This window comes from Magallana gigas, chromosome 6 (genome assembly GCF_963853765.1).
Source record: "Magallana gigas chromosome 6, xbMagGiga1.1, whole genome shotgun sequence".
Classification (NCBI taxonomy): domain Eukaryota; kingdom Metazoa; phylum Mollusca; class Bivalvia; order Ostreida; family Ostreidae; genus Magallana; species Magallana gigas.
In genome coordinates, this window is record NC_088858.1 from 7,513,180 (window position 1) to 7,539,034 (window position 25,855).

General features: G+C 32.6%; 1 protein-coding gene across 1 annotated transcript; it reads right to left on the reverse strand.

Annotated features, from left to right (window-relative positions):
* Positions 1–16,721: 16,721 nt before the first annotated feature.
* On the reverse strand, positions 16,722–18,312 carry LOC105340839 (forkhead box protein B1). The gene has a single exon (XM_011447062.4). The coding sequence runs from the start codon at positions 18,024–18,026 to the stop codon at positions 17,118–17,120; it is 909 nt and encodes a 302-aa protein (XP_011445364.3). The 5' UTR covers positions 18,027–18,312; the 3' UTR covers positions 16,722–17,117.
* Positions 18,313–25,855: the final 7,543 nt, after the last annotated feature.

A 25,855-nucleotide genomic window follows, 5' to 3' on the forward strand; every position in this document is an offset into this window, starting at 1 on the left:
ATTGAAGATACATATGTTAATTCTAGATCTTGTAGAAGAGCTTGTTCACTACAATTCCATCAATTTTTTGAATTGCGCTCAATATAATTTGGAATTAAATGTTTTGCGTTATTATTAAACTACTTACACAGAAACAGCAAACATAACGTAGCGCATTAAAACAGTTAACGTCGACACAACAAATGCAAACTTGTACCGGGTCGAATCAACTATCTAACACTTCACAAGATATTAAGAAACCGTTACGATTTTGATATGATATACATGTATATTGGCAGTCTTTTTGCAATAAAATAAACCCCGTCTTTCTGTGTGACACTCTACTAAATGAATAAATAAAAATAATGTACTAGAGTGTACTGTAGGATTTCGAAATTTCGTGCAAATGGGGTCATTTTCATTGGTAATTTTATTCACATCTGACAAGAAGGATCAAAATAATCACAAAATAATCACTAGTTATCCCTCTTGGAATAGAATTATGAAAAATCCCTCTCATATTGGATGTACTCAAATATCTTGAGAAAGATCGATATCCCAACCCATAAAGCACATACTAATATATTCTTGTTCCCTGTGTCAAAGGGTATTAAATAGTATGAGTCCCGGGGGTGGTCCTGACCCCCTAGAACAGAAATTAGAAATTACCTAAAAGTCTTGAAAATGGTTAAGATTCCAATCCCTAATTATAAACCATTTACTTTAGTATATTTTTGTTCAATGTAGGTTCACCTGATATACATGTATAGTTAATAACAAGAAATCTGTGAGGCAATACTCACTAGTGATACCCTCGCTGTGATGTGAATAAACATAACAAGCAAAGTCGTCATTTAACAGGAAGTTGACGTCTAATTCATGTAAAAATGAACCTCTTAATATAACTTGACCAGGTAAATACATGTAGTTGCTGAAAAATCTGAAAAATTTTTTTAATGACACACAGCAACCGGTCAGACGGACAGACAGACAGACAGACAGACAATGGTGTAAAGATAATCAAGTATTTAATCTTTTTCTTGTAAAGTTTACTGCGTCATGCCTATTCTCCATGATGGCCTCGCTTTGTTTGGAAAACTTTATAATCGCCCCGATTTTAATTACATCCTGTTCCATATAAAGTAAAAGATTAGACGTTGAACTTTTTAAATATGATATTCCTTTCCTGGGAGGCATAAAATAGAAAATACACGTTCAATTTTTTATATAGTTAATATATTAATTATGCAAGACTTTCCAAATAATTATAGTTTTCTGCGTTTCCAGAAATTCAAAATTCTTTTCTATAACGGCATATAAATACAAAACAAGACGTAGAACCTCATATTATATGCTTTTTTTATCTTTTGACAACAGTTTTAGTCAGATTTTTTATTTTAGTTTTTTTTTTCAATGATTGTATAGATTAATTAAATGAAATCAGAAAATCTTTAAGGGATAATTTTATGAAAAAAAGGAGTAAATAACCGGATATTTATACGTGATTAAGATAGTGGAGGATGAAATTGGAGATCGTTACTATTCTCAAGCATGGGTGGGCTTGACTAAAGGCCCTTTCACAAGCACTTTACATCTTCTTTGCGATCGGAATAATTAAGCTTTTGCATACGTTGTGCATGCGTGCGTTTTAGTTGTTGCATCATTCTCCCCAAAATAGTGAACATGCACACAATTCAGACGCAAGCAAATGCGATCCAAATTATCGCAATCCAACGCACAAACAATAGTACGAATGTCTTACAATGTTTTGCGTACTCGCAAGAGTGATGCACAAATTTTAAGGGTCGTAAGGTCGCAGCTCTCTGCGCGCGTGATTTGCGACCATAAGACTGTTGTTGAACGTGTCTCGCGTAATTCTACTACGTTTTACTATCCCTGCACGAACCACAACTTCTTTTTACCATGTTTGCTACTAGTTTATATACCCTGTTTAAGTGTCTCTGTTTCAGACTACAATTGACCATGGATGTTGCTGCACATACATGTACCTCCTCGCATACAACTGTGTCTGCTGAAGAGCATCGGAAACGGGTTGTAGATATACCCTTTCTGACTCGCACGAGCATTCGTATCATCGAACGCATGAACGTCGGACGTGCAATCGCATTTACGCACGTTTAATCGTCTGATCCCCTGTTCACTCGTAAGATCCTATCACATTATCTTCACAACACTTGCTTATATTGTAAGATATTACAAGATACGTGTATATCGCAAGATTTTATGCGTTTTAAAAGCGCAACTTTCGTTTAGATTATGCGAATTTCGTATGAGTAGTTTTATATGCGATTATTTCGGCAACAGTTTACGATCCAATTGTAAATTTATCTGCTGCATAAATATTTTGTCGCTTCTGCTTGTGTGCCAATTATAAAAGGCCTTTAAGAGCTTTACAATTGGCGCACGAGCAGATTCCTGCCACCGAAAAAAATAAATATGGTTCGTAAACTGTTGCCAAAATAATCGCATATGAAAAAGTACTCATACGAAACTCGCCTAATTCAGAGCGACCGTTGAGCAATGCAAACGCATTGAATCTTGCGATACATCGCATCTAAATGCGACTGTTGTATAATGAAAGCGAGTGCTGTAAGATAATGCGATAGGATCGCACGAAAGTCCAGATCAGACGATTGAACATGCGCCAATGTAATAGCACGAGCGGCGCTCGTCCGATTTTGCGTTTTATTGTATGAATGATCGTACAATTGAGAGTAGGTTGATATACCGCCCATGATGCTCTTCAGTAGACAAAGATGAATGCAAGCAAAGATACCGATGACAACAGCAACAGCCAAAATCAAGGTCAATTGTGGCCTGAAACAGTTATGCTTATACAGTGCACCTATTTGCCCCGTTTTATTTTTACTCATTTCGCTCTTTTTACGAGTTAACGGATTAAGACTTTGCGAATTATAATGTCTCACATTATCTTTCTTTTACCACAACATTGTTGGGGCGAATTCAAGACGAGGCAAAATCGTAAGTAGACGCGAAAATATCGCGGGGTGAAAATAACCCTGTATCCAGTACATACTACTGGTAAATCATGGAAACTGAAACCGATCAATCTTGCAATGATAGTAAAACGTTGCAAGATTACATGAAGCACGTTGAGCAGCAGTCTCATGATCGCACAACACAAGCATATTTAACAGTTGAGATTGATTTTACGATATGTTAAAACCATGCATAGCCCTTGCGAGTACACAAAACATTGTATTTCGTTCGTACCAATGTTTGTGCGTTGCATTGCAATAATCTAGATCGCATTTGGTCGCTTCTGAATTGTGTGCATGTTCACTATTTTAAGGAGACTTAATGCAATCACAAAAAAACCCGCATGCAACGAATGCGAGAGCTCGAGCAACGTATGCAATAGCTCGCACGAAGCCAAAACAATTCCGATTGCCAAGTGTTGTAAAGTGCTCGTGTGCCAAATGTGAAAGAGGCTATATAAAAGAAAACTACTCCTGAATACTTATGCCCTATAAATCCAAACAATGGCCTTTTTGAAAAAGTGATTTAATTTTTGGTGACCTTATTCACTCAGATGACGTATTGCTATTGGTATTCGTCCTCTGTGGTACGACTTGCTTCGTCAACTGTGCGTCGTCCATTAAATTTTATATGTTTGACTTTTTTTAACTTCTTGAAAACTACAAAGCAAATTCTTAACATTTTTTGACGGGCTTATGTAAGGGATGTGGTACTCAGGTGACCGTCAATGCCTATGGGCTTCTTGGTTTTAGTTTAAGATTTGGAATCGGTGATAACCAAGTATTGATACTGTTTAAAATGGCCTTGTTTGGAATACACATTTATAATTGAAAAATAAGCTTGACATTTATATAAAATTGAATGTTTCTGTAAAAGTACATGTAATTTAGAGATTGTCGAATTAGTCAGTACACATGTACATTTATGTATTTCTTTTATGGAGAGAGAGAACTTCCTAACAATAACACTTTCGCTTAGACTACAAAAATTGATACAAGAAAGATAAGTCATTTCATTTCTTTAAAGCTAAGGGTTGTGATAAAAGTTGTTTTATATTCACGCCCCCCCCCCCTTACCCCCATTTAAGCACATTAAACATTCAGAAAGATTAAATGTATCAGCGACCTCATAAATTGTCAAAAATCTTAGTTAATAGTGTTAATCACAGCAATCAACATTTCAATCGGTTCAAGTTTTTTTTTCAAGAGACTGAATCTAAACAAAATTAAAAGGAAACGAAAAGATTGAAGCCCTATATAGAAAAACAAACGTGAGAATGTACATGTACTATACCAAGTCATAGTGAATGTGAAAGTTTCTCCTCCCTCCCGTAAACTGATATTCGTAGTGGACAAAATTAAGACCACTATAAAGCATTAGATAAGAAAATGAATCTTATAAATACATGTAGTTTGGAAATAAGACCTTTTTTTAATACGATGTCAAAAACGTTTGACAGTACCGAAAATAAAAAATAGTATAACGAAGATATAAAATGTTATAAATGTATGGACAATACATGTACCGATAATCAAAAAAGGCACATTAATACTATAGATGTATACGGTGCCCACATAGGGCCATTTGCAAAAGTGTAACAGAGCGTTATGAACAACGCGCTAGCATCGTGACAATGCGTTAGCGCGTTTAGAAATAACAACGCGCCGGCGCGTCAAGCTAATGCAAAGTTGTGTTGGATCGACGGCGAGATCCACGTTTGCGCAAAATCGTGTTGTGTTAATTTGTTTCAGAGCGAAGTCATGTTTTGAAACACGCGCTAGAGGGTTGTTATAATCGCTCTAGCGCGTTGTTACTTTACGCTAGCGCGTTGTTTCTAAGTTGATAGCGAATATAACATATGAAACAACATAAGAATGATACAAAAATTGATTTATATTCGAATTATGTAAACACGATCGTATGATTCTGATATAATTATAATTACCTCATATCAGAATCATATCATTTTGAAATAAGAATTATATTTGACAAAATTTCCTGACGTGCGTAGACCTACGCGGCCCTGTTGGTTTGTTGAAACGTATGTTTTGATAGCAGAAATACCTGGTCATTATTTTTAAGTGGATCAAGTTCGCCAATCAAAGAGTTATCTCTTGTTATACGGTTTAATCTTCAAGCTTGTAAAACCATTGAAATGAAAACTTTAAACATCAATGAAAGTATCCAAATCAAGAAATGATATCAAAACACCATATGAAGTCTCACGAATAGAAAGAAAATTAATATTTACACGATCATAAAATACGCCAGCAGGTGGCGCCATTGAAGTCTCGGGAAACACCGCCGAGTTGTTTAATTTCTGCAGTATTGTGATATTTGGACAGGATTAAGTAAAGGATGGAAGGTCTAGATTGACATCAACGACAGACTAATATCAATTTCTTCAAACGTGTTAACAAAACCATGAAACTCATTTGCTCCTTCACTTCTCATCAAAAGCCATCAATAACAAATTGTTTAAGCTTGTCAGAATTGCCGATAAACAAATGCAGTCTCTCAATTATGGTAGCAGCGGGTGGAGCCACTTGGCGCTTTATTTCTGGGTTTTGGCTCCACCAAAGCTTCATAAATCACTAATAAAGAAGGACAAATACCTGGAGATTTCACAGAGCCTTCATCAAATTTTTCATAAAAAAACCACCAACTTAACAAATCAGTATTTCAAATATCTAAATTTGGTTTAAAAAGAGGCGATATTTAGTCTCATATATGAGCTTGCACAATCTGTTGCAATAGAAACTCTGTCAAGCCAAATCTCCTATGCATGTAGATAGATATATATTAATTTCATACTCACTTTAGTTTCTGCCAACAAATACATCACAGGCAACCGACGTTATATATTTTTTTTATAAAAAGAAAATAGGGGGGGGGGGGGGGGGGGCAACCCTATACCTAATATTCTTGTGCATTATTAGGTATAGGGTAGGCCCCTGTTTATTTGTACTATGACAAAAAATTACAACGTGATAAATATCATTTTTCGAAAAAGAATTTTCGAATTCAATATTCTACATTTATGGTTTTAATTGAACTAGGTATACTTTTATGTAAACTGATTTATTCCTATTGACGTTTGGATGTACAAATTGCCGATACATCTTTTGAATTTCAATATTCTACATATACATGTATGGTTGAAATGAAACGGGGGGGGGGGGGGGGTACTGTTGTTTGAACTGATTCATTTCATTAGATGTTCGGGTGCACACATACTTTTGCACGTTTGTGGACATTTTTTTGGTAAACATGTGAATTGAATAAACATACATCTGTTTGATGGCAGACACAGTTAGATAACTAGGTTTGAAATTATACAAACTGAAGTTTTAAAAGTTTTGATAGGGGAGGCTAAATGCAAAGTAGAATCGCCTGATATCAATCTCGTGACACTGGCTATGTCGAATTTCTGTTGACGAAACACGAAATAAAACTGTCTTTATAATCAGGAATAAGAAAACACGACTATTAAACTATCACTCAGTGTCAATTTAAGCTAACCCTAGTGCTTCCGTTGTTTCTCTTCGTTTACTATTCACAGTCATGGATCATTGCAGAATCCAAGTGTTTGAGCCCCAGCAACGGAAGTCAAGTAATGCCGAGTCCTCTCGGCATTTTATTTTCCAATAGACTAGAAATCAAAATGTTTACTCGTGGAAGCCTTTTCTTGATTTCTCTCACGAAATGCTGTGCTTTTTGTGGAGTTTTCTTAATGATTTAGAGTAAATTTATAGAGAGATGGGGAAAGTTAATTGATCAAAATGACAGTGGTCCGGAATAAAATCGACGTCTTCTACTTTCATTATGAACCACTAACTTCAACTAGTTTTTATTTCCAAGAATACATCCAAAGTTAAATTGTTTTAATAAAATTAAGTTTACATAACCCGCTATATAACTGCCAAAGTAAATATCAAATAATACACACCCAAAGTTAATTAGATGGATGTTTTATAAGCAAAATTTTGCATAATCCCCTAATATCCTCTTTAGAAAAAAAAAATAAATTATGAAAGGGGTCCTGCCAGAATTGTGGCTCTTAAAAATGAACAAAATGTCATTGATATTGAGAATTCAAGAACTTAAAAGGTCAACTTTTTCTATCTTATTACGGAAAAAGTTAGGCTATGTATTTTTTAGGGAATATTCAAAATGAGTGCATGCAGAATAACATATTTAAATTCACTTTCTTAAAAATAAATCTAATGAGAGATTTCTTTTATAGTTTGATAAGGAACTTAGTTTTAATGTGTTAATAATATATTATTTCCAAACATTAAACAATGTACCAACTTTTGTGAAAATTTTGAATCAAAGTAGCATAGAAAATTAACAAAATTTCTACGTTATTCAAGTAAACAGAGAAAATGTGGGCTAAGCATAGCCATATTATATTTATATATTATAGCAAGTTTTTTTTGCAGCAAAATTAAATTCTAAAAAAAACAAACATATACATCTCATATTGCTTTTAAAGAAATTTTCTCCATTTATCCTCTATATATGTTTGTGGAAGATAATTTCAAGCCTAATTTGTCTCATATAGAAAATAGTAACATCCTATCAATATGTTTGTATGATACCGAGGACTTTAGAAGATAAACAATGCAAGCGCGTGTATTAGATGTGTCTCTTGGGTTTTGGTCTTCTTGTGAAGACTCAAAAGGCAATGATAGGACGTCCCTATCTTAAGCCCAAACCCAAAACACATGTCCAATCCGCCTTACAGACAAAACAAGCCACAAAATTAGTTTCGTGTTTTTCGATCATGGAATCGCGTTAATTCATTTTAAATGAGCTGCGATTAGTCAGAAAAGGCATTTTTTGAGCACATAGAAAAAGATCTGTCGCATTGAAGCTATACTGCCTTTTTCTCCTTTAATATATGAACAAGGAGAATAGTTGCTCATTTTGTTTGAACAGTTTTCGAAGAAATATATAAAAGCAAAATAATGTGTCTTTTGAAGATGATGGCGTCGCCAAATGTTAATCATTTACCTGAAAAAAGACGTCATTTTCGTGTCTGTCGAAGAAATCGATTACACATTTTTCCAAATATATTATTCATGTTCTTGGAAAAAATTGGATGATATTAATTTATTGTAAACTCTTAAAACAATCTTTAATTATATGACATGAATATGTTTTTTATAAATGTTATTGTTTAAATGTACATATGAATATCATATTTTTTTTTTAAAAGTTTAAATATTTACAAGTACTAAGACTATTCGTTGTCAGTTTCTATCTACGTGTAGATAGTTTACGAATTTTTTTTCTGATTAAGTTGTATGAAAAAGAACCATGATTTAAAGAAGTAAGATTATCATTGCAAACTCTTTTCTTTTAACATCAAAAACATATTTTATGAAGAAAAACAACGAGACTTGGTAAACAAACATTTCTTTAAAAGAACGTTTAAATCATCGCTTAATAAACTCAATTAATTTTTTAATGATAATTTTAGAATATATCTGTTGTCAGACTCAAATGATTTTTACGTGTAAAGTAGTAGAGAGGTTAAACATTTGAAATGTGTACGTGTGGAGCTACAGGTACACCTATGCTTCCTGCAGGCACAGGTAATTAAATTGGGGTTAAAAGTTTCATAAACTGTACGTGTGCGCGTAGGTGTATAAAACAATTAGATTCAACATTTTCAACATGTTCAGCTTACTCTCGCTGTTTATGAAATAACTCCATGATTTCGATGAAACCAAAAAGCACAATTTTTCCATAATTTATTGTTTGCTTTACTTTAAACAACGTCTGATATACAACAAGTCCATATTTTTATATAAAAATGCTACACGTTTTTTTCCTTTGTTTACTTTTGAGTCTACTCGTTTTATGCGATTACAACTTGGAAGAATTACGCGGTATTCAAAAACAATGCTGTACGTGTAATGGGCATAAAATTAGGGGGTTCTCCTAGTTACTCGTACAAGTTTATATGCTAAGCCTCTTTGATCTAGAATAAATAATATTTGCAGTCATATAACTATGGAAATGCGTATGAAAATTCAAACACATCTGGGAAAAACAGTACTTAACGGCAAAATATCGCTTTGTTGGTTATGAAAATCAAACTGCCAAAACCTTAAATTTAAACTTATACCAATATGAGCTGTATTTTAATAATTTTATTTTAGTACAAAAACCTGCTAGTATAATAAGTCTGCATTTAACTTGAACTTTTATGATAAAAAAAAGATTAGAACAAATCATTAATTTTTGTAAATAGAACAATTTCTCTTCTTAGGAATATATAGCAAATCAATTTTTGTACAGGACGACAATAATTCAATTTTGTTCCAATTAAGGCTTCTCAAAGCCTTTTCTACAAAAATATGAATAACAGAAATTTAAAAGCCATGCCATGATATTTTTTCCTTTAACTAGAAAAATAACATTTTCGTGAAAAAAAATTTCAACATGAAAATTGCAGCTCATATTGCTTTAAACAAACTGGGTATGATAGGAAACAAGTATAACGAGTTTTTAGTGTTAAGATTTATTATAATGAAACAATTAATATATCCTTTTGATATTGGACAGTACATGGTTTTATAGACGTGATGAGACTATATCGACCGAGGCTTCGCGTATGGCAATATTTCGTCCATCGGGGTCTAAAGTAATCAATGTTACCCTCAACCCCAGTTAATATTTGTATAGAATCCATCAAAAGGCTATAATTGTATAGTATTTTCAGTATCTGTACATGTCTCTTTCTTTTCCATTACTGAATATCAAGAACTGTACGTAAAGAAGAGAGAGGGTATCCTATTCCAGATTGCAAATGATCAATCTAACTTGTAATGAAGATCGACAGAGTTTTAGAGTTATTTTGTTTTAATTACTAATCTATTATTATTGGAACCTCTTTCTGTTTAATTGCCGAAATTATTGGCCGGTTGTTGACAAATGTTCTACGTTTGGATGAGTCTGCGCGCGTGTCGTCTAAACCATGAAAGTAGCTTGGCTGCAGACGACACAAAGAAGCGCGCGCTGGAATATCAGCGATTGAAAACAGTAATCCGAAAACAACATGAAACAGAGCACCAATTTTCACAGAAGTCTTGCAAGAAAATTCAATTTAAGAGGAAGATAGTTACAAATAAACGTCTTCTGCATGCGTTCGATGACATATACGGCGTTGGTCCCGGACAGGAACATAGAGCAGTCGCACATAAATACACGGCCAACTAGGCAGATCGGCCCCAAACCAAATATAGACCCATCTGTAATTGACTTTGGAAGACTGACTTTGTTTCGGATAAAAATATTTATACATGATGTGACTGACACATTATATTTTTAATTCAATGAAAGGAGAATAGAAGATCGTCCTCTTGTACAACAAAATGATTAACAACTATGTAAAACAGTAAAGTGACACGCCAGAAGATAAATGAGAAAATGATTGGTTAACATGCTAACATTTGATAGTTTTTGAATATCTTATTTCTCGGAAGACAGTGTTTTTCTTTAGTGGTTGAAAGATAAAAACCAAACAACTATCATTTTGTTGAAAGGCATGCAGCTAAGGTAACTTTGTTTACAGATACGACAAACGTTATGAGTAAAACAATATTTTGCTTAAAACATCAACAATTTTGGTACAGCATTATGATGTCAATAAAACTACATTAAATAGAACTCTATTACATTACCTAATGCAAAAATGTTAAAAAGAATGAATGATTAATATATATTAACTAATAACATTTAATCCGCTTATTTCCTCTTTTGCACGTTCATGTTGAAAATGTTAATCTTACTGTTAAATTTAATTTCCAGATTTTTCATTGAGGTATAATTATAAAGTTTCCAGTTACAAGCATATAAATCGCAAACAAAATTTTCGACATGCAACGTTTACTCTGGGATTCGATCCCATGCGCGAATCTAAAGGGGCAGGGGGATTATTAAATGTACATGATAAAATTATCGCTTATATGCCTCGGACCCCCTCCCGCAAACACAGTTCTTCCCCGCCCCTCCCTCATAAAAAATTCTCTGGATCCGCCCATGGTCTGTTAAAGGGAACGCAGTGAACCAAGTCATGTCTGAAGTGTACATGTAAACGCATACAGGCACTGGAGATGATATGTCGTCCTTTCGAACAAACAGTAATATGACAGTCATACATACCATACCATTTACGTATCTCTATCGTTATTTTTTTCAGAGTATAAAGTAAACTTACGTCAGCATTGAAAGCCGGCTTATTAACTACAGCTCTTAATTATTCCGATTTTACAATAATGCAAGTGTTTTAAAACATTTTACGGGAAATTTAATTGTTTTTGAAGCTCTGCAGTGGCTTTTAAAACTACATGCATTACATTCGAAAACGAATCTTAAGTTTATAGTTACATGCACAAAAGAATTTTATCATAAAACAAAATTCTGATTAGTATATATACGTTGTTTTAAACAACGTATATATATTAATCAGAATTTTGTTTATTCTTAAAATATGAATTTGTTTGTAAAATTTTAGTTTCAAATAAAGCCGTACACATTTTAAATTTTAAGTTACCGATTAATCGTTGTATAGGGCATAGTTTATACGTATTTCATATTGATATTGATCACAAGTGATAAATAATTCTATTGTTAAATTCAAACCATCAAAATAATTTTAATTTAATGTATTTATATAAAATGATTTGCGCATTTAATAACACTTGGCTAAAATAGAAATTACTTTGACAAAATGATTAAAAGAATATACAATTGTATACTGACACAACAAAAATTAATGTTTTAAGCGTTACAAATAAATCGGTCTTAAAATTAAATTAGTAACAGTTACTCATCTTTCAAAGGAATCATTGAATTTATCAACGAATAACTTGAAGCCTTTTACAAAAATACAATGGTTTAAACGAACAAATAGATAGAATTTTCCTGGTTTGGTAACACAAATGTTTGCTGAAAGACCCGTCCCCTTGTAAATGACAGGGGTCGTCAGGTGCCCCGCCATCGTATTGTAGACAGTTAATTTCTTCTTTGGACACCGCTTTCTCTTGTTACTGCGCAGGTGTGCAGGAACAATATTATGCTTCCGATCAAGCCTCGCTTTGCTCTCGCTGCTAGGATCCTAATCACGTGATTGACATTTAACAAATTGAATCCATACTGTTGGCTCGGTAACCCCTTTTCGCCAGTCAATGGACAGAGATCTTAACTCTCGTTCAATTCTTTTATCTGTCAAATAGAATTCATTTGATACGACATCCATGTTATAACCAATGGATAACGTTCTTTCATATTGAGATATGAGGAAACCTAAGATTTCGAGGTTGTTAATCTTTCTTTTATCCATATCAAGTATCCCAATACAGAGGAAGTCCACTGTGTTTTAAAATAACAACTTTATCATCAGAAATAAGCAAAAAGGCGAGAACTTAAAGCAATATCTGGGGGAAACCCCATATAGACCAATATCGCTTTTTGCTCTTTAGAATGACAGTAAAATTATGAAAACTCCTTGATCTGTACGAAAAAATAGAAGTCAGTCTCAATTTTCAAATAATGTAGAATACCATCAACTTAATCAAAATGTTCAAACATAGCAGTTCAATATTGGACAAAACATACATTGTAAACAGACTGGTCCTTCTAAGTGACTAGATATATGAAGTTGAAATTATTAGGTTAATACGATTTTCCTGTTCTATTTAGCATGAAGTTTTTTTTCTTCAGATTTTTGTTCAGACATCATATCAAAGGTACAGATCCACTTGTTTACAATAAGCCCATGAACCACATCGTTCACCAGAGCGACATGTCTTTTGGCCCAAGATTTGATACTGTAACAATTGTAGCTAGACCATAACTAGAATGCAGTAGCATGTCTTATTTTCTTCCAATTCATTTCAAGAAAGGCATTGTTTTTTGGACAAGAATTTTCTAAGATTTTCAATGTATTTTTTATTTATATTTTATTCGTGTTTTATAATAATAACTATTATTGCAATAAAATTAACAAATTCATATAAAGTAATAGTAATAAGATTCCCTTGATCTTCGTTATTAGAACACTCTTCTCAATCACTTTCAAGACTGATTCCGTATAATTGTAAAATTACCATTGTGTCCTCTTCTGATCTTCTTCTGGCCATTTTGAATTTTTTATTTCTCGTTTAAAAGAAGAGATTTGCATGAAGCTATTTGAATATATTCAAATTTCAAGCGAAAATATAAGGAATTTTTCTTAAACAAAACGAAATAATAGTCTGTGGCCAAATTTTATCCTCCAAAGTTTCTTTTCATCTTCGAATATTTTTTGTGCCAAAAAAGCACGCGCTCTGCAATTTCAGTCATAGAACAGAGTGAACGCCCTCCACTGCTCTCTCTCTCTCTCTCCTCTCTCTCTTTCTCTGATTTCTGTAGTTTGACATTATTTGAAAAAATATATGTACTAGCTTCTTCAGATTCCTTCTCAAATTTTCAGAAATTGTAGTCCCATCTCTATTTTATAAGGAATTTTTAATTTTAGCACATACAAATTTCCAATTTAGAATGACTCTCTGACATGTAACCTCCCCACCTCCATAAGGCTATGATATGACTAAATGTGAAATATGTTAATGCTTTTAATTGCATAGTTATAGCAACCACTCTTCATAAAATTGGACCTCTCCCCTTCTCTCTAGTAGTATGCTCTCACTCTGACCCAATTATGAATAATTGTGAAATATTCTCATTCTAGTCCCATTGTTTAATCAGCATATCAGTTAGATACCATGATTTATGTTCATGTTTTATCTCTATAAATTGGTACTTACGCTTTACTTAGAGTAATTCTATTTGATAAATAAATACAGTCTACTTGCAACACACCCCTATCTTGACAAATGGATATTTTATTATCAATTTTCAGTTACTCTCATAGTTTTCGCAAAATGAGTTAAACACAACCATATTAACCCGTCTTCAGTACTACCTGCATCCACAGCCTTGCTTATGAATTGGTCATAAAAATATTTATCTTTGGTGTTAAGTAGTGAATTTGTCTCGGGAATTCACTTGAATTAAAGTAATCCTTTGCCACGCGAAAATTTACATGGGAACAATTGGCGGCCGTGTTTGATCCAATTCACATTAACAGAGCATTAGATTCAGCAGCAAACTATCTTGTAACTTTCATTACGGTGCGTTCAGTTCCGACTCCCGAGGGAACCCTTGCTGTATGTTCCAATACAAAGAGTTCACCTTTTGCCTTTGTGGGTTTCCCGCTGTTAACGTAATGTGGCCCTTCGCAGCGTATATTGAGTGACGTTGTCTTTTCAGCAACTTTGTATGTTTTCTGAAGTACGTACTCCAAATGTTTACTTCAACAACGAGCTGGTTATTATGTTATAAATAATAGATATGCGATTACTAAAACATTTATCATCTGAAGATTTTCTCTATACCATGTTAAGTGATAATCATAATTGTTTCTTACTGACGAACGGTTGATTACTTGCCAATGGACAGTTTAGTTTTTGCAAATAAGCAATACAACAATTAAAGTTTGATCATAGTTAAATCAGTAAGAAATGCCGATTGTAAAAATCATTATCCTTAAAGATTAAGTATCTCTGATATTTACTAATAACAACATAAAAAGTTAATTAAGTATTTTGAAGTTTTATTTTGAGTTTTGTGTCAGAGTAAGAAACCTCCACTTTTTTTACAAAAATACACCACAAATGTCACTCCATTCTCGTATATATACTTTTAATCATAACGAGTATATAGAAGTTTAAAACATTCCTGTGACAGAAGAACTCATAAAGTTTCAATCACCTTTACTAAGCTACATAAAACTATTTCATCACGAGTGTTGAGAAAGACGATTGAAAGAATTTGTGAAACGAGGTAGAATAAGAATTCATTGTAAAAGTAGCAACGAATCATGAGAAAAGAGCACATAAAGCTGGAAGTATTTAATTTTTATTTCCAGCCACGCTCCAGATTGAAAATCAAAAACTTTTTGTTGACATTAGGAAGGGGGCACCTGCTGTTGACGCCCTCTGAGACAACCACCAAATCTGTCCAGAAAAGAATGTCACCAAGTCTATTGTGTCCTTTCGGAGACGTTCGTGCTTCATCGATGTTACCAGAGCGACACGAAGTAAAATTCAACAATAAAGGCAGTTTATGGATCAACAAGGGTACTTTGATTTTGAAGTGGGTAATCTATACAAACTTTCATTAATATAGTTGTATATTTGTAACAAGTTCAAGTAGTTTTTGACCCTTTGGAATGCAAATAAAATATCATGATTCAAAATATCATGATTAAGGTTTGAGGGAAAATTGTTGTGAAGATGATTCATGCTCATCAAATAGTTCATGACCTGAATCTCTCAGATCCTCTTATATGTTACAATTTTCAAGTTATTTATCTTTTTACATCAATAGATACATTGTTCACTTTATCTTTTTAATGCCAATTCATTCATCAAAAACAATTGTTCAAACGATTTTTGAGTGCGTTTGTGTATAATATATTAAAATACAAAATAAACTATGAAAATTGAAAAAAAGAAATGAAGAAAAATTGGCATAATAAATTATAAATGAAGTTTCTAATGAACGACTAAGAATTAAAATGTTGCTTTAGATAGATGTTACATTATTTCTTTGTAATAATTGAGAAAGAAATCCGGGATTTTTCGTTATGAATACGGTTCCACCTTGTGTAAAACGTCTCCATTTAGATTTGAATAAGTTTATATGCTAATTAGAATATTTCACTTTTCTTGAATAAGTTGGTAAGGGACACCTTGAGATATAAATATTGATGAAAGAACATCAAAGTCGACATTTAAATACCGGGGGTTTTTTTAAATCAAATATTACAATATTTAATAATAAAATGCATTTCAAAATTTTTATAAAAGTTGATAAATGAAAAATTGGCTTTGAACTCATGATTTACAATTTTAGACATCAAAATCGTGAAAGTAAAATTGTCAATAATTAATATACTGTGAATATTTACCCACACATTAGTACACAAGTCAATATTGTAATAACTGTATAAAGTTATATTTAATCATACTGTTTTTTAAAACGTAAGACACACAATATGAAGGTTTCCCATTTCGTCGGGAAAAAAAAGAACACGGCTCTCAGGTTTTAATTAAATGACCTTATCTTAACATGATGTTTTTGCCAATATTTCAATTAAGAACAAGCAAAATAATCTTTAGCATAAGACGATTATATTTTTATGAATATAGGATCATGATAGTAATATTTTTCATGACCTATTTCACAGAGTTGCAAAACACTGAATTACTACTAAAGGATTTAGTAATGATCAATTGCAATTCAATTCAATGATATTTTACTTCTAAATAGTTTACGTAATTTTTTCTTGCCAGTTATTAATTATCACAGAGGCGTTTTTTTTTTTTTAAAAAACCAGGTCTTGATAGTACCATTGATGCTGGTTATTTGATTTGTTAGGTAACAATTTTTTTTAAATCTTGCTTCACGTGCTACTTTATTTTCACGCTTTGGTTGAGGCAAAAACTGTTCATGTCTATACAAAACAATTTTGACTTGTAATTGTTATAAATCTAGAGCTTAATTGAATTTTTTTCAAAAAACAAACAAGATTTCCTTTCTTCTGAAACTAAAACAAACAAACTCTTTATGTAAATTTTGAATCTTTAATTAGCAGTTTCCGACTTGCATTGAAATGTAAAAAGTACTATACACATAGTGAATAAAAATAATTCGTTTAATTCATTTGCAATAAAACTGTTTGTACAAATTATAAAAAATACAAATTAACTAAGACGGTCAAATCTTCATCAGTTTTCTCCCAGTTTTGTATTACTGCGAAAATATCATTTTTATAATTAAACTTTTAAATTTTTTTCAGTGTAATTCAAGGTCTACCTGCTATTTACAAGTTCATTTTATGAAACATATATCAATTAAATTTATCATTACAAAACAAAATATACTGTTTTGAGTAATCTTTATTTCATTTGATTTTGTAAAATCACATTATAGAACATGCGTGTTCCTATCTATAATAGGATAAAAGGATAAAAAACAGTCTTAGGTAATAGATTTCATGCGCTTACTTTCGTACAACATACAATGGATTTCTCCTCAGACACGCCGTAACTGGAATTTCCCATTGGTGGGTACCTCATCTTATCTGCAATACTATGTCTTTGTGAGGTGGCCAAATTCAGAGCGGACACTGGTGAAGGTTTTATCGGTAGCGATGCAAGAGGAGGAAGTGAAAAGTCTGCAGATCGCCTAGATTTTAAAATACATTCATAATCCGACGTAATTTTGTACGCTGATGCAAGCGTGGAAAAGATATTTCCGGCCGAAAATGGTGCCCCATAGGACAAGTTATTGGCGAATTGCGATGCAAACGCCGGCAATGCTGTTGGAGTCAGGGGTGGGGGTAGAGACGGAACGTTTGATTTCTGATCAGGGGCAATGATGTTTTCTATCGTAAACGGTTGTTTCCTGTTTGATGAGTTTCCGTGACCGGTCAAAGTTCCGGTGGAGGGGGACACAGCCTGATTGTTCATTGCAAAATAGTTCATTCGAGAATTATCTTGGAAAATTCGAGATTCCAACGCTAAGGTGTGCTTTAGACTCTCCGATAGGGGCAGTTGATGTCGAAATGTCATCTTAAAGCGTTTTCTTCTCCGTAAAAAGCTTCCATTTTCAAACATATCCCCAGACATCGGATGCAAAGCCCAGTAACTTCCTTTGCCGGGTCTGTCCGGACGACGAGGAATTTTGATGAAACAGTCGTTAAATGACAGGTTATGACGTAATGAATTCTGCCACCTCTGGGTGTTTTGTCTGTAAAAAGGAAACCTGTCCATGATGAATTTGTAAATATCACTTAGTGGCAACATTTTTTCCGGAGAATTTTGAATAGCCATAGCCGTGAGAGCAATATAAGAATAAGGTGGCTTCTGGTCATTGTAGGTATTCCTTCCTGGTCGCGGCATTTTGCAACTGGATGTTAATGCTTAACACTCAACATCGGCTACTGAAGTTGTTAAAGTGTGGTTATCTCCTTTACCTAGGGGACAGATGAAGCTCCTAGTTTAGTTCCAACACTGAATTGTTTACATTTCAGCCACCATCAGTTATCCCGACAATCGCGTACAATAAACCGTCAATCTGCCCATATATGGGCGGTTATATCTTCATTTGGTGGATATTATCCTCCCTGCAGCAGCCAATGAATTCGTCCCATAGCCACGGCCAGTATTAAGGGTCGTGACATTGTATTTTGAGGGAGAGTTAACATCGCTTTAACGTAAAAACTCGAATAATAAATGAATTTAAAATAAGCAAGACTTAATCCTTTCAACGTCGGAAATTTAGCGTTTTTATTGGCCCAGTTACCATTCATCTTAATGAAAGGAACGTTTTATCGAGTCTTGTGAAGCAATGTTGTCAATTTCTTCACATAAACTGAGAATTAGACACGAATGATGGTTATGTGTCATTGAGGATACTTAAAGAGTTTTGTTGCGGACAAATATTGACACAACATTAGACATGAAAGGGCACATGCTTTAACTTTTTTAAATGAATTTACAAATGGCGTTCAAAATTTTTTAAATTGTGCTTATTTTTATCTATTAATATATGAATATATCACCTTTTTATTTATCAAACTTTTAAGATTCAAATTGAAAATAAGAAAAATAATCATTTAATGTATGTTCTAGTTGCAAGAATCTTCTGATAATAAAAATCATATATTAGTGCTTCATTTCCAATATTTTTTAAGCAATATTCCAATATTATTTCGTATTTATCTTAGCACGAATTCTAAATGGCATTAACAGATTGCTCATCACCAAAATTTTATATTATTAAACTTTACACAATTTCTTTTAAGAAAAAAAAAGAATTATTTTTATGCTATGCTGCTTTTTGTGTAGTTTAAGTTATTGTCACAATTTTAATAAGAGTTGAAAATTGCACTGGATATATCTCAAGTTGATTCAAAATTTGAATATTTTTATATTGTATACCTTAAAAGGAAGGGAAAAAAATTAACAAAAACAAAACAAAAATGAAGCAAAAGCCTAAATTGATATTCACGGGAATTTTTGGCATTTTGAATGCTACTGTAATGAAGCAAATATTTGTGTGATTTGATAAGAAAAGAAAGTTCTAGAACGGAATTTGATGGATAGATCAAATAAAAATCTGTCATTAAATAAATATAAATGTTCGGTGGCATTTGTCTTCATTTCGTCCGATTTTTCGAGTGGATAAGCTGTTCTTCCAGATTCCTTTGAAAGAAAGCAAAGCGGAGCAAACGCAAATTCAAAACTCATTAGTGCTCGGTTTAATGAGGTGAGAAATACACGGGAAGACAATTGCAGATCCCTTTCACGTTAAGAAGATCATTTGTACCTAGCATGTGCCCACTGAAAGGTATTTACTCTTCATTTGTTGAGAATCACATTTGTTTTCATATAAGGACCAAGCAAATGCTTTTGATAGATTAGAATCTAGTAGAGTGAATAATATAGTTATTTTTCTAGCATTAGATGAAAGTCCGTAATCGGCTATAGATGAGTTAAGTATACACTTCAGAGGTTCACATGAAAAGAGGTGTATAGAAAAACCCACATTTTCATATTGTATTTGCATTTACCTTTAACAGATTCCCACAAACACATGTTGCCATTGAAAATGTACATAAACATTCTTGAACACGGTGTGTAGAAACGGAAGGTAATCCTTAACGTATGCTGAAAAAATTCAATATCATATGCACAAATTTTTATATTCGTATTTTTACATGAATATATGATTGAAAAAATCAATAGAAAAAGATAAAACACACTTTGTAAAAACAAATAGGAAATAAAAGTCTCTACAATGCTTGTAAATGAAGTGTTAAAAAGCATATCACAGCTTAATTTTCCGTCTTGCATTAAGATCACGAACATGTCTAAGATTCAATTAATCATATATTCTTGTCTGATTAATACAAAAGCTTCGAAATACATCAACCAAATCAATGAAACGCACAATAATGGAGGCTTGCAAAAATATTTGATGAAAGTCGAATTACTTCCATTTGCAGAACAAAAACATTAAAAGAATATTTGTAAGTCGGTAAAAAGATGCCTTAATGCTACCACGACTAATCCTGATTGGAAACGCTGAACCTTTTGTATAATCCGCGGACTTTCTAAGATTTGCATTCCTAAAAACTAAATCTTTTTCACAAGAATTTGTTGTAAGGAGTATTGACAATGTTTCGTTTTTATGTGCAAGATGTGCTGAAGTAAGCTCTAGATAAATACTCATTCCTGAGACCGATCCCAAGAAAACATTTCCCACATCAAAAGAATATTAACATCCAATCCAATTGTCTGAACGGTCCAGTTTCGTTATTACTTTGTCAATAATTACCCTACCCTTGTTACCATCAGAGGATTACTAGTATGAGATCAGATTAACGGAAGTCATTGGTATGATATAATTAAAGTTGATTTATTCTATACAAAGTATAATATTGTCACAAAACAGTAACGAGTGCATGAACAGTTTGTTATTACATGTGTCCATATTTAGGTCCTCTCCTTTGCATTTTTTTTTAACTTTTAAAACTTAAAATTTACAACTATTTAGGTTGTGGTTTTGATAATAAACAGAAGGCATTTTTTATGATATTTCAATTTCTGGGGTTGTTTTTTTTTTTTAAGGGAGGGGTAAGGGAATAAAATGTTGAAGATAATGTCATCATGTTTGTCTTGCTGAAGATTTTAATGTACATCGAGATGAACTTGATATAGTTATCATTTCAAATTCAAATAACAAACTAATATCAAACTAATTCATAAAGAAAAAAATATGATTCTTTTATTTATTGTTTTCTTCTGTGGGAGAGATGAGAATAAAAAATGTCAATTATCAAGAACGTATTTTAAGCTTAGTTTGAAACTGTAACTAAAGATTAAAATGAATTTTTTAAAAAAGACGCCAGATGACATGTATTTTGCAGTTTTCTGCTCTGAGAGACATTAGAATCAAATATGTCAATTACCAAGTTCACATGTTGAGATTTCTTTTGAACTGTAATTAAAAACAAAAATATTTTTAACGATATCAAAAAGCCACACGGGATGTATATTGTTACAGTTTTATACAACGATTTGAATAATTTCTAATAAACATGTAGATATCGATGTCGGTAAAAAAAAAAAACCTTGTCAAGTAAAGCACATGATACTGTATTTTAAAGTTAGCGAATTTTAATGTTGTGCAAACAGTTTATATATATGTAGTTTCCGCTTGGAAAACACAAACAACAAAATTAATGTTCATACATGTATATTTAACAATTCTGTAATACATACAAATATATATGTACGCACACAAAGTATTTTTAACAGAATATGTTTCCCGAATTTATTCAGCATGCACTGCGGTGGATACATTGAACTTTGATTGTATTTTTGAACTGTATACATTGTATCAGTTCCATTCAGACAAATTCCTAAAGAATATGGCATGTTTGCTGTAGGAATGGGTTTAAATAGTTACGGGGATTTGCCCATAAAAACCCCAACACAGGTGTTCAACTTGATGTGAGTGTCCTTTTCCTAAAGTTAAAGTGATTTTCTGTAGGCTTATTTCAATATTTGAAGCAGTAATCACCAAAGGTTATTTGGATGAACAAGATGTCTTTATGTGGACAATTCACGGCTATACATTTATTTATTTACACACATATTTGGCGGGTATGCCCCTTTCTTTGGAAGAGGGGGTGATGCGGAGATTCAATTACTTTGAAATGACCACCAGGTGGGAGAGGCATGACCGAATGAATGGACGATGTTATTTCTCATATTGTAAAACACTGTGTATACCAACAAAGTATGAATTACACCGGCTGGACGTCAGGGCCGAAAAAAAGTAGAGAAATTGAAATTTTGAACTTTTGTTCCCTTGACTGTTACCTGATATCGTATTGATATATCGCTCTAAGAATCCAGAAAAAAGGGAATCAAGCACATCAAAGGAAGGAAGATGGATACTGAATCTGCTGACCAAATCCTCCCCATGGTATATGTACTGTCCGTGAAATTTGAGTAGCTTGAAAGAAATTCTTTCACGTTGATTTAAATTGGATCAAAAATACTTTTCTTTAATAACGACTATATGCGTCCATCAGTCTTCGCTCACATTCAATTATTTTTTTTAAATCTCTCTGTTTTTAAACATAAAATTGTAAAATTAATATCGAATGCTTTTTCTTTTAAAATGTAACAAAACTTTTAATAAAAACTAGCTGCAAAACTGAAGATGACACCGGGAAAAAAATATTGACAGACCGGAGAGCTATAGGGCCACCCATTGAAAAAATTGTATATTTATTGCACAGAAAAACGTGCGCTAGTTTTCGACTAATTTACCTTATTTATACACAAATTCTGTGAAAACAATTAGTACCATTAAATTCTTCATGCAATTAACTACTGATATCGCCTCTTTATTTGCCTCAGACCTTCTCCGCAACACGCTACCGATCTCGGAAAATCAAGCATGTTGAATTTACATCGAGATCGAGAGTCGCCATTAATGTAAACAAAGTGCACCACATGAATTTACGGGACTGGTTATGGTGTTTAAAAGACTATCTGAGGCAAGTGAAGAGACGATATCAGTAGTAAATTGCATGAAGAATTTAATGGTACTAATTGTTTTCACAGAATTTGCGTATAAATAAGGTAAATTAGTCGAAAACTAGCGCACGTTTTTCAATGGGTGGCCCTGTAGCTCACCGGTCTGTCAATATTTTTTTTTCCCGGAGAGCTTCAGTTCAGCAGCTAGATCACGAACATTCAGTTTACAAGTTTGGTATGTTAAATTCAAGATTCTTAACTTGAATAGTTCATCTTCCTAAAAAACAAAGGTACATGATCTTATAATTTGACTAATTGATGAAACTTAATTCATATTAATATTTGTAGTATAAATCAGTAAGCGAATGAATTCGTAAATTGATTTCTTGAATTAACAAACAATAAAGATGTTGAACGTAAATATCTACTTTTTGTTTCTTTTCTTCAAATAAGAAAACAGATTGTAAATCGAAGAAGCAGTCCATATCTTGATTTGAAGTAATTGCTGTCATAACTCTGTCGTATTTTGGCGGAATAATACGCTTGTAGAGTTGTCATGGAGTGGAGCTTCCGCTTTTGATAAAGGCAGTGAAATCGGCTTCTATTGAAATTGATATTTCCAGAACGATGCTAGGGTGAATTGATAGGCGCCGGTCTTAATCTGTCAATATTTGACTTGTTTCAGGATTGTTTTTATTGTTTCTTTTATTCCGTAAATGAATTGATCTGTATTGAATAGGAAAGTCACCATTGATGTGACGTCGATAAAATGACAACGTCCTCTCTTCTGCGTCAGCGCGCTGTAGAAAAGCTAATGAATAAAGCCCAGCAGGGATCTTGGGTGTCCGTCATTACATTACAAAAACATTGTTTTCATGACAAACCTAAGCTACGTGGTGTGTGTTATTTATTTATTTTTATTAAAAATCACAATTGCTCAAAAACATAAACTTAAACTTCATAATGTTAGTACTCATATTCAATATTTAAGTGTTGAAATGTCTTGAAATTTCTAACGATAAACAATTTCATTGTTTCTAGATTGATCCATTTCCATATATCTTCCAATCGACATGTAGTGAAGATTTTAAAATTCTGATGTGTGTAAAACTGTATACTGTATATAGATATTGATATTTGTGTAAGTTTTTTCTTCTTAACTAAAAATATATATATTCGCGGTTTCATAACGAATAAAATCAACTTATATCAAATTAGTAACGTACATGTAATATTAAACCTTTCAATATATTTTATCATATCTATAATGCAAACACTTTCTTTACAAGAAATATAATCACGAGCTATGTAGATTTTTCATAACATGTATATAGAGCTAGTGAAAAATATTGAACATAAGACGCATTGAACTGAAAACCTTTTTCAAGTTAATTGATCTTGAAATTTTTTAAAATAATAATTTAGTTAACATTTACAAAGAAATGTCTTGCCAAAAATAATTTGGTTAATATGCCTTTCTAATGCAGAATGTGACAAATTATCATATGTCGCCTTAAGATTTTTTTTTAAGAAAATACGCAATGTTCTGTAAATTATTTAAACTGATTTTCACCCCAAAGATATAAAAATTGGCATTTGTTTGCATACCAGTGTCATCTTTGTTCGCTAAACCAGTCTGCATCATTTCCACTATGTCCTCGAAGGTTGCTATTATTTAAGAAATGAACTCAATGTATACCCAAGTTATATGAGTATAACCTGGGTTGGGGCAGTTTACGCTTTAGCGTAAAAAGCGTACATTGCTCCTACCCAGGTTATACGAGTATAACTTGGGTATACATTGAGTTCATTCCTTATAATTTAATTTTCTGTTCTTTACTGCACGAATTGAGTATGTTTTACTTTTATAAATGATATTAATCTGTTTAAAATTCAAACAAAACGTCAAGCAGATTAGTACGTTTTCAACGTTGGTGCACTGTGACGTGTATTGTGACATGTAAACCACGTTATACAAATTTAACTTAATTTTTTATAAAATCAAATGCTGCGTTACAGCCATAATTAAATTATTCTTCATTAAATATATGCAAGCATGGCAATATGCCCACATAACAATAATAATAATAATGATGATAAGGCTACCTTGCTTCTTCATCGATCAAAATTGAATGAAATATGATATTTCAGGAAATCATCAGTTATTTTACCAGTAAACATAGTAATAATTTATACGTAGAATTAGTAAAAGTTTTCATGCATTTTCAACAAATACTTTAGTGAGTACTTATTCATAAGATGGAAAAACACATAAAATACAATATTTCCAAACAAATACTATATTCCCTATCAAAATCATGGTGAATTGAACAAAAGCGCGATAACTCTATTTTGTCTCGTCGAATGGATCATTCGTTGGCTCCAAAACAGCAAGGCATCTTAAACAAGGAAATGCGGTGAAGGTGTCTTGTACGCATATGTGTCTAAGCATATTATTTTTCTCTGAAATTAACGCCAACTCATATTTATAGAGGTCGTTTTTGCTCTGCTCCTGTTTCATATTTCTCCTTTGGACTTTTGATTTTGAACACGGTTCGTTATCACCACATGTCATGTAGGACACTTGAATGGTCAAGGGAAACAGTTTAATGTTTATACTAACGGCTCACTTCTAAAATCATTTACGTAAAACGAATGATAAGAAGTAAATCACTGTATCAACGATTAAAAACTAACATAAAGGGAAACAGCAAAAATATTTTGGTAGGTTTGGGTGGTTGCTGTAAAATTCAATGTTGCTAAAACGACATCGACCAAACATTAAAAAGTCAATTAACAATAGACATTTAAAGTATGTAGTTGAAAAGGAATACTGGTTATTCAAATTCACAAAAATACGTGAAGTGTCATAATTATATGATTGTATAAAGGAGAAAGTATACGATACTGCAGTTATATTTTTTAAAAGGATTTAAGAAATGTTTTCATTATTTTGCGCATTGGTGATTGGTCTGTTGTTTGTTCGCGTCACCAAACAAGCAAGTTGCATCCAGTTTTGCCACTTGTTTGTTCAAAGGTGATTGACAGCTGGGCTATTTCTTTTAAAGATTAGAAAATATTCAGTGGATGTCAATGTGTGATAAAAATAAATAATCAGTTGTTCCGTATGTAAGGAATGTTTTTCGCAGCCATTTCGAGACCAATTTTTCGAG

Bases quoted from the DNA above. Each gene is read 5' to 3' on its own strand.
- LOC105340839 (XM_011447062.4), bottom strand. From the start codon at position 18,026: ATGCCGCGACCAGGAAGGAATACCTACAATGACCAGAAGCCACCTTAT.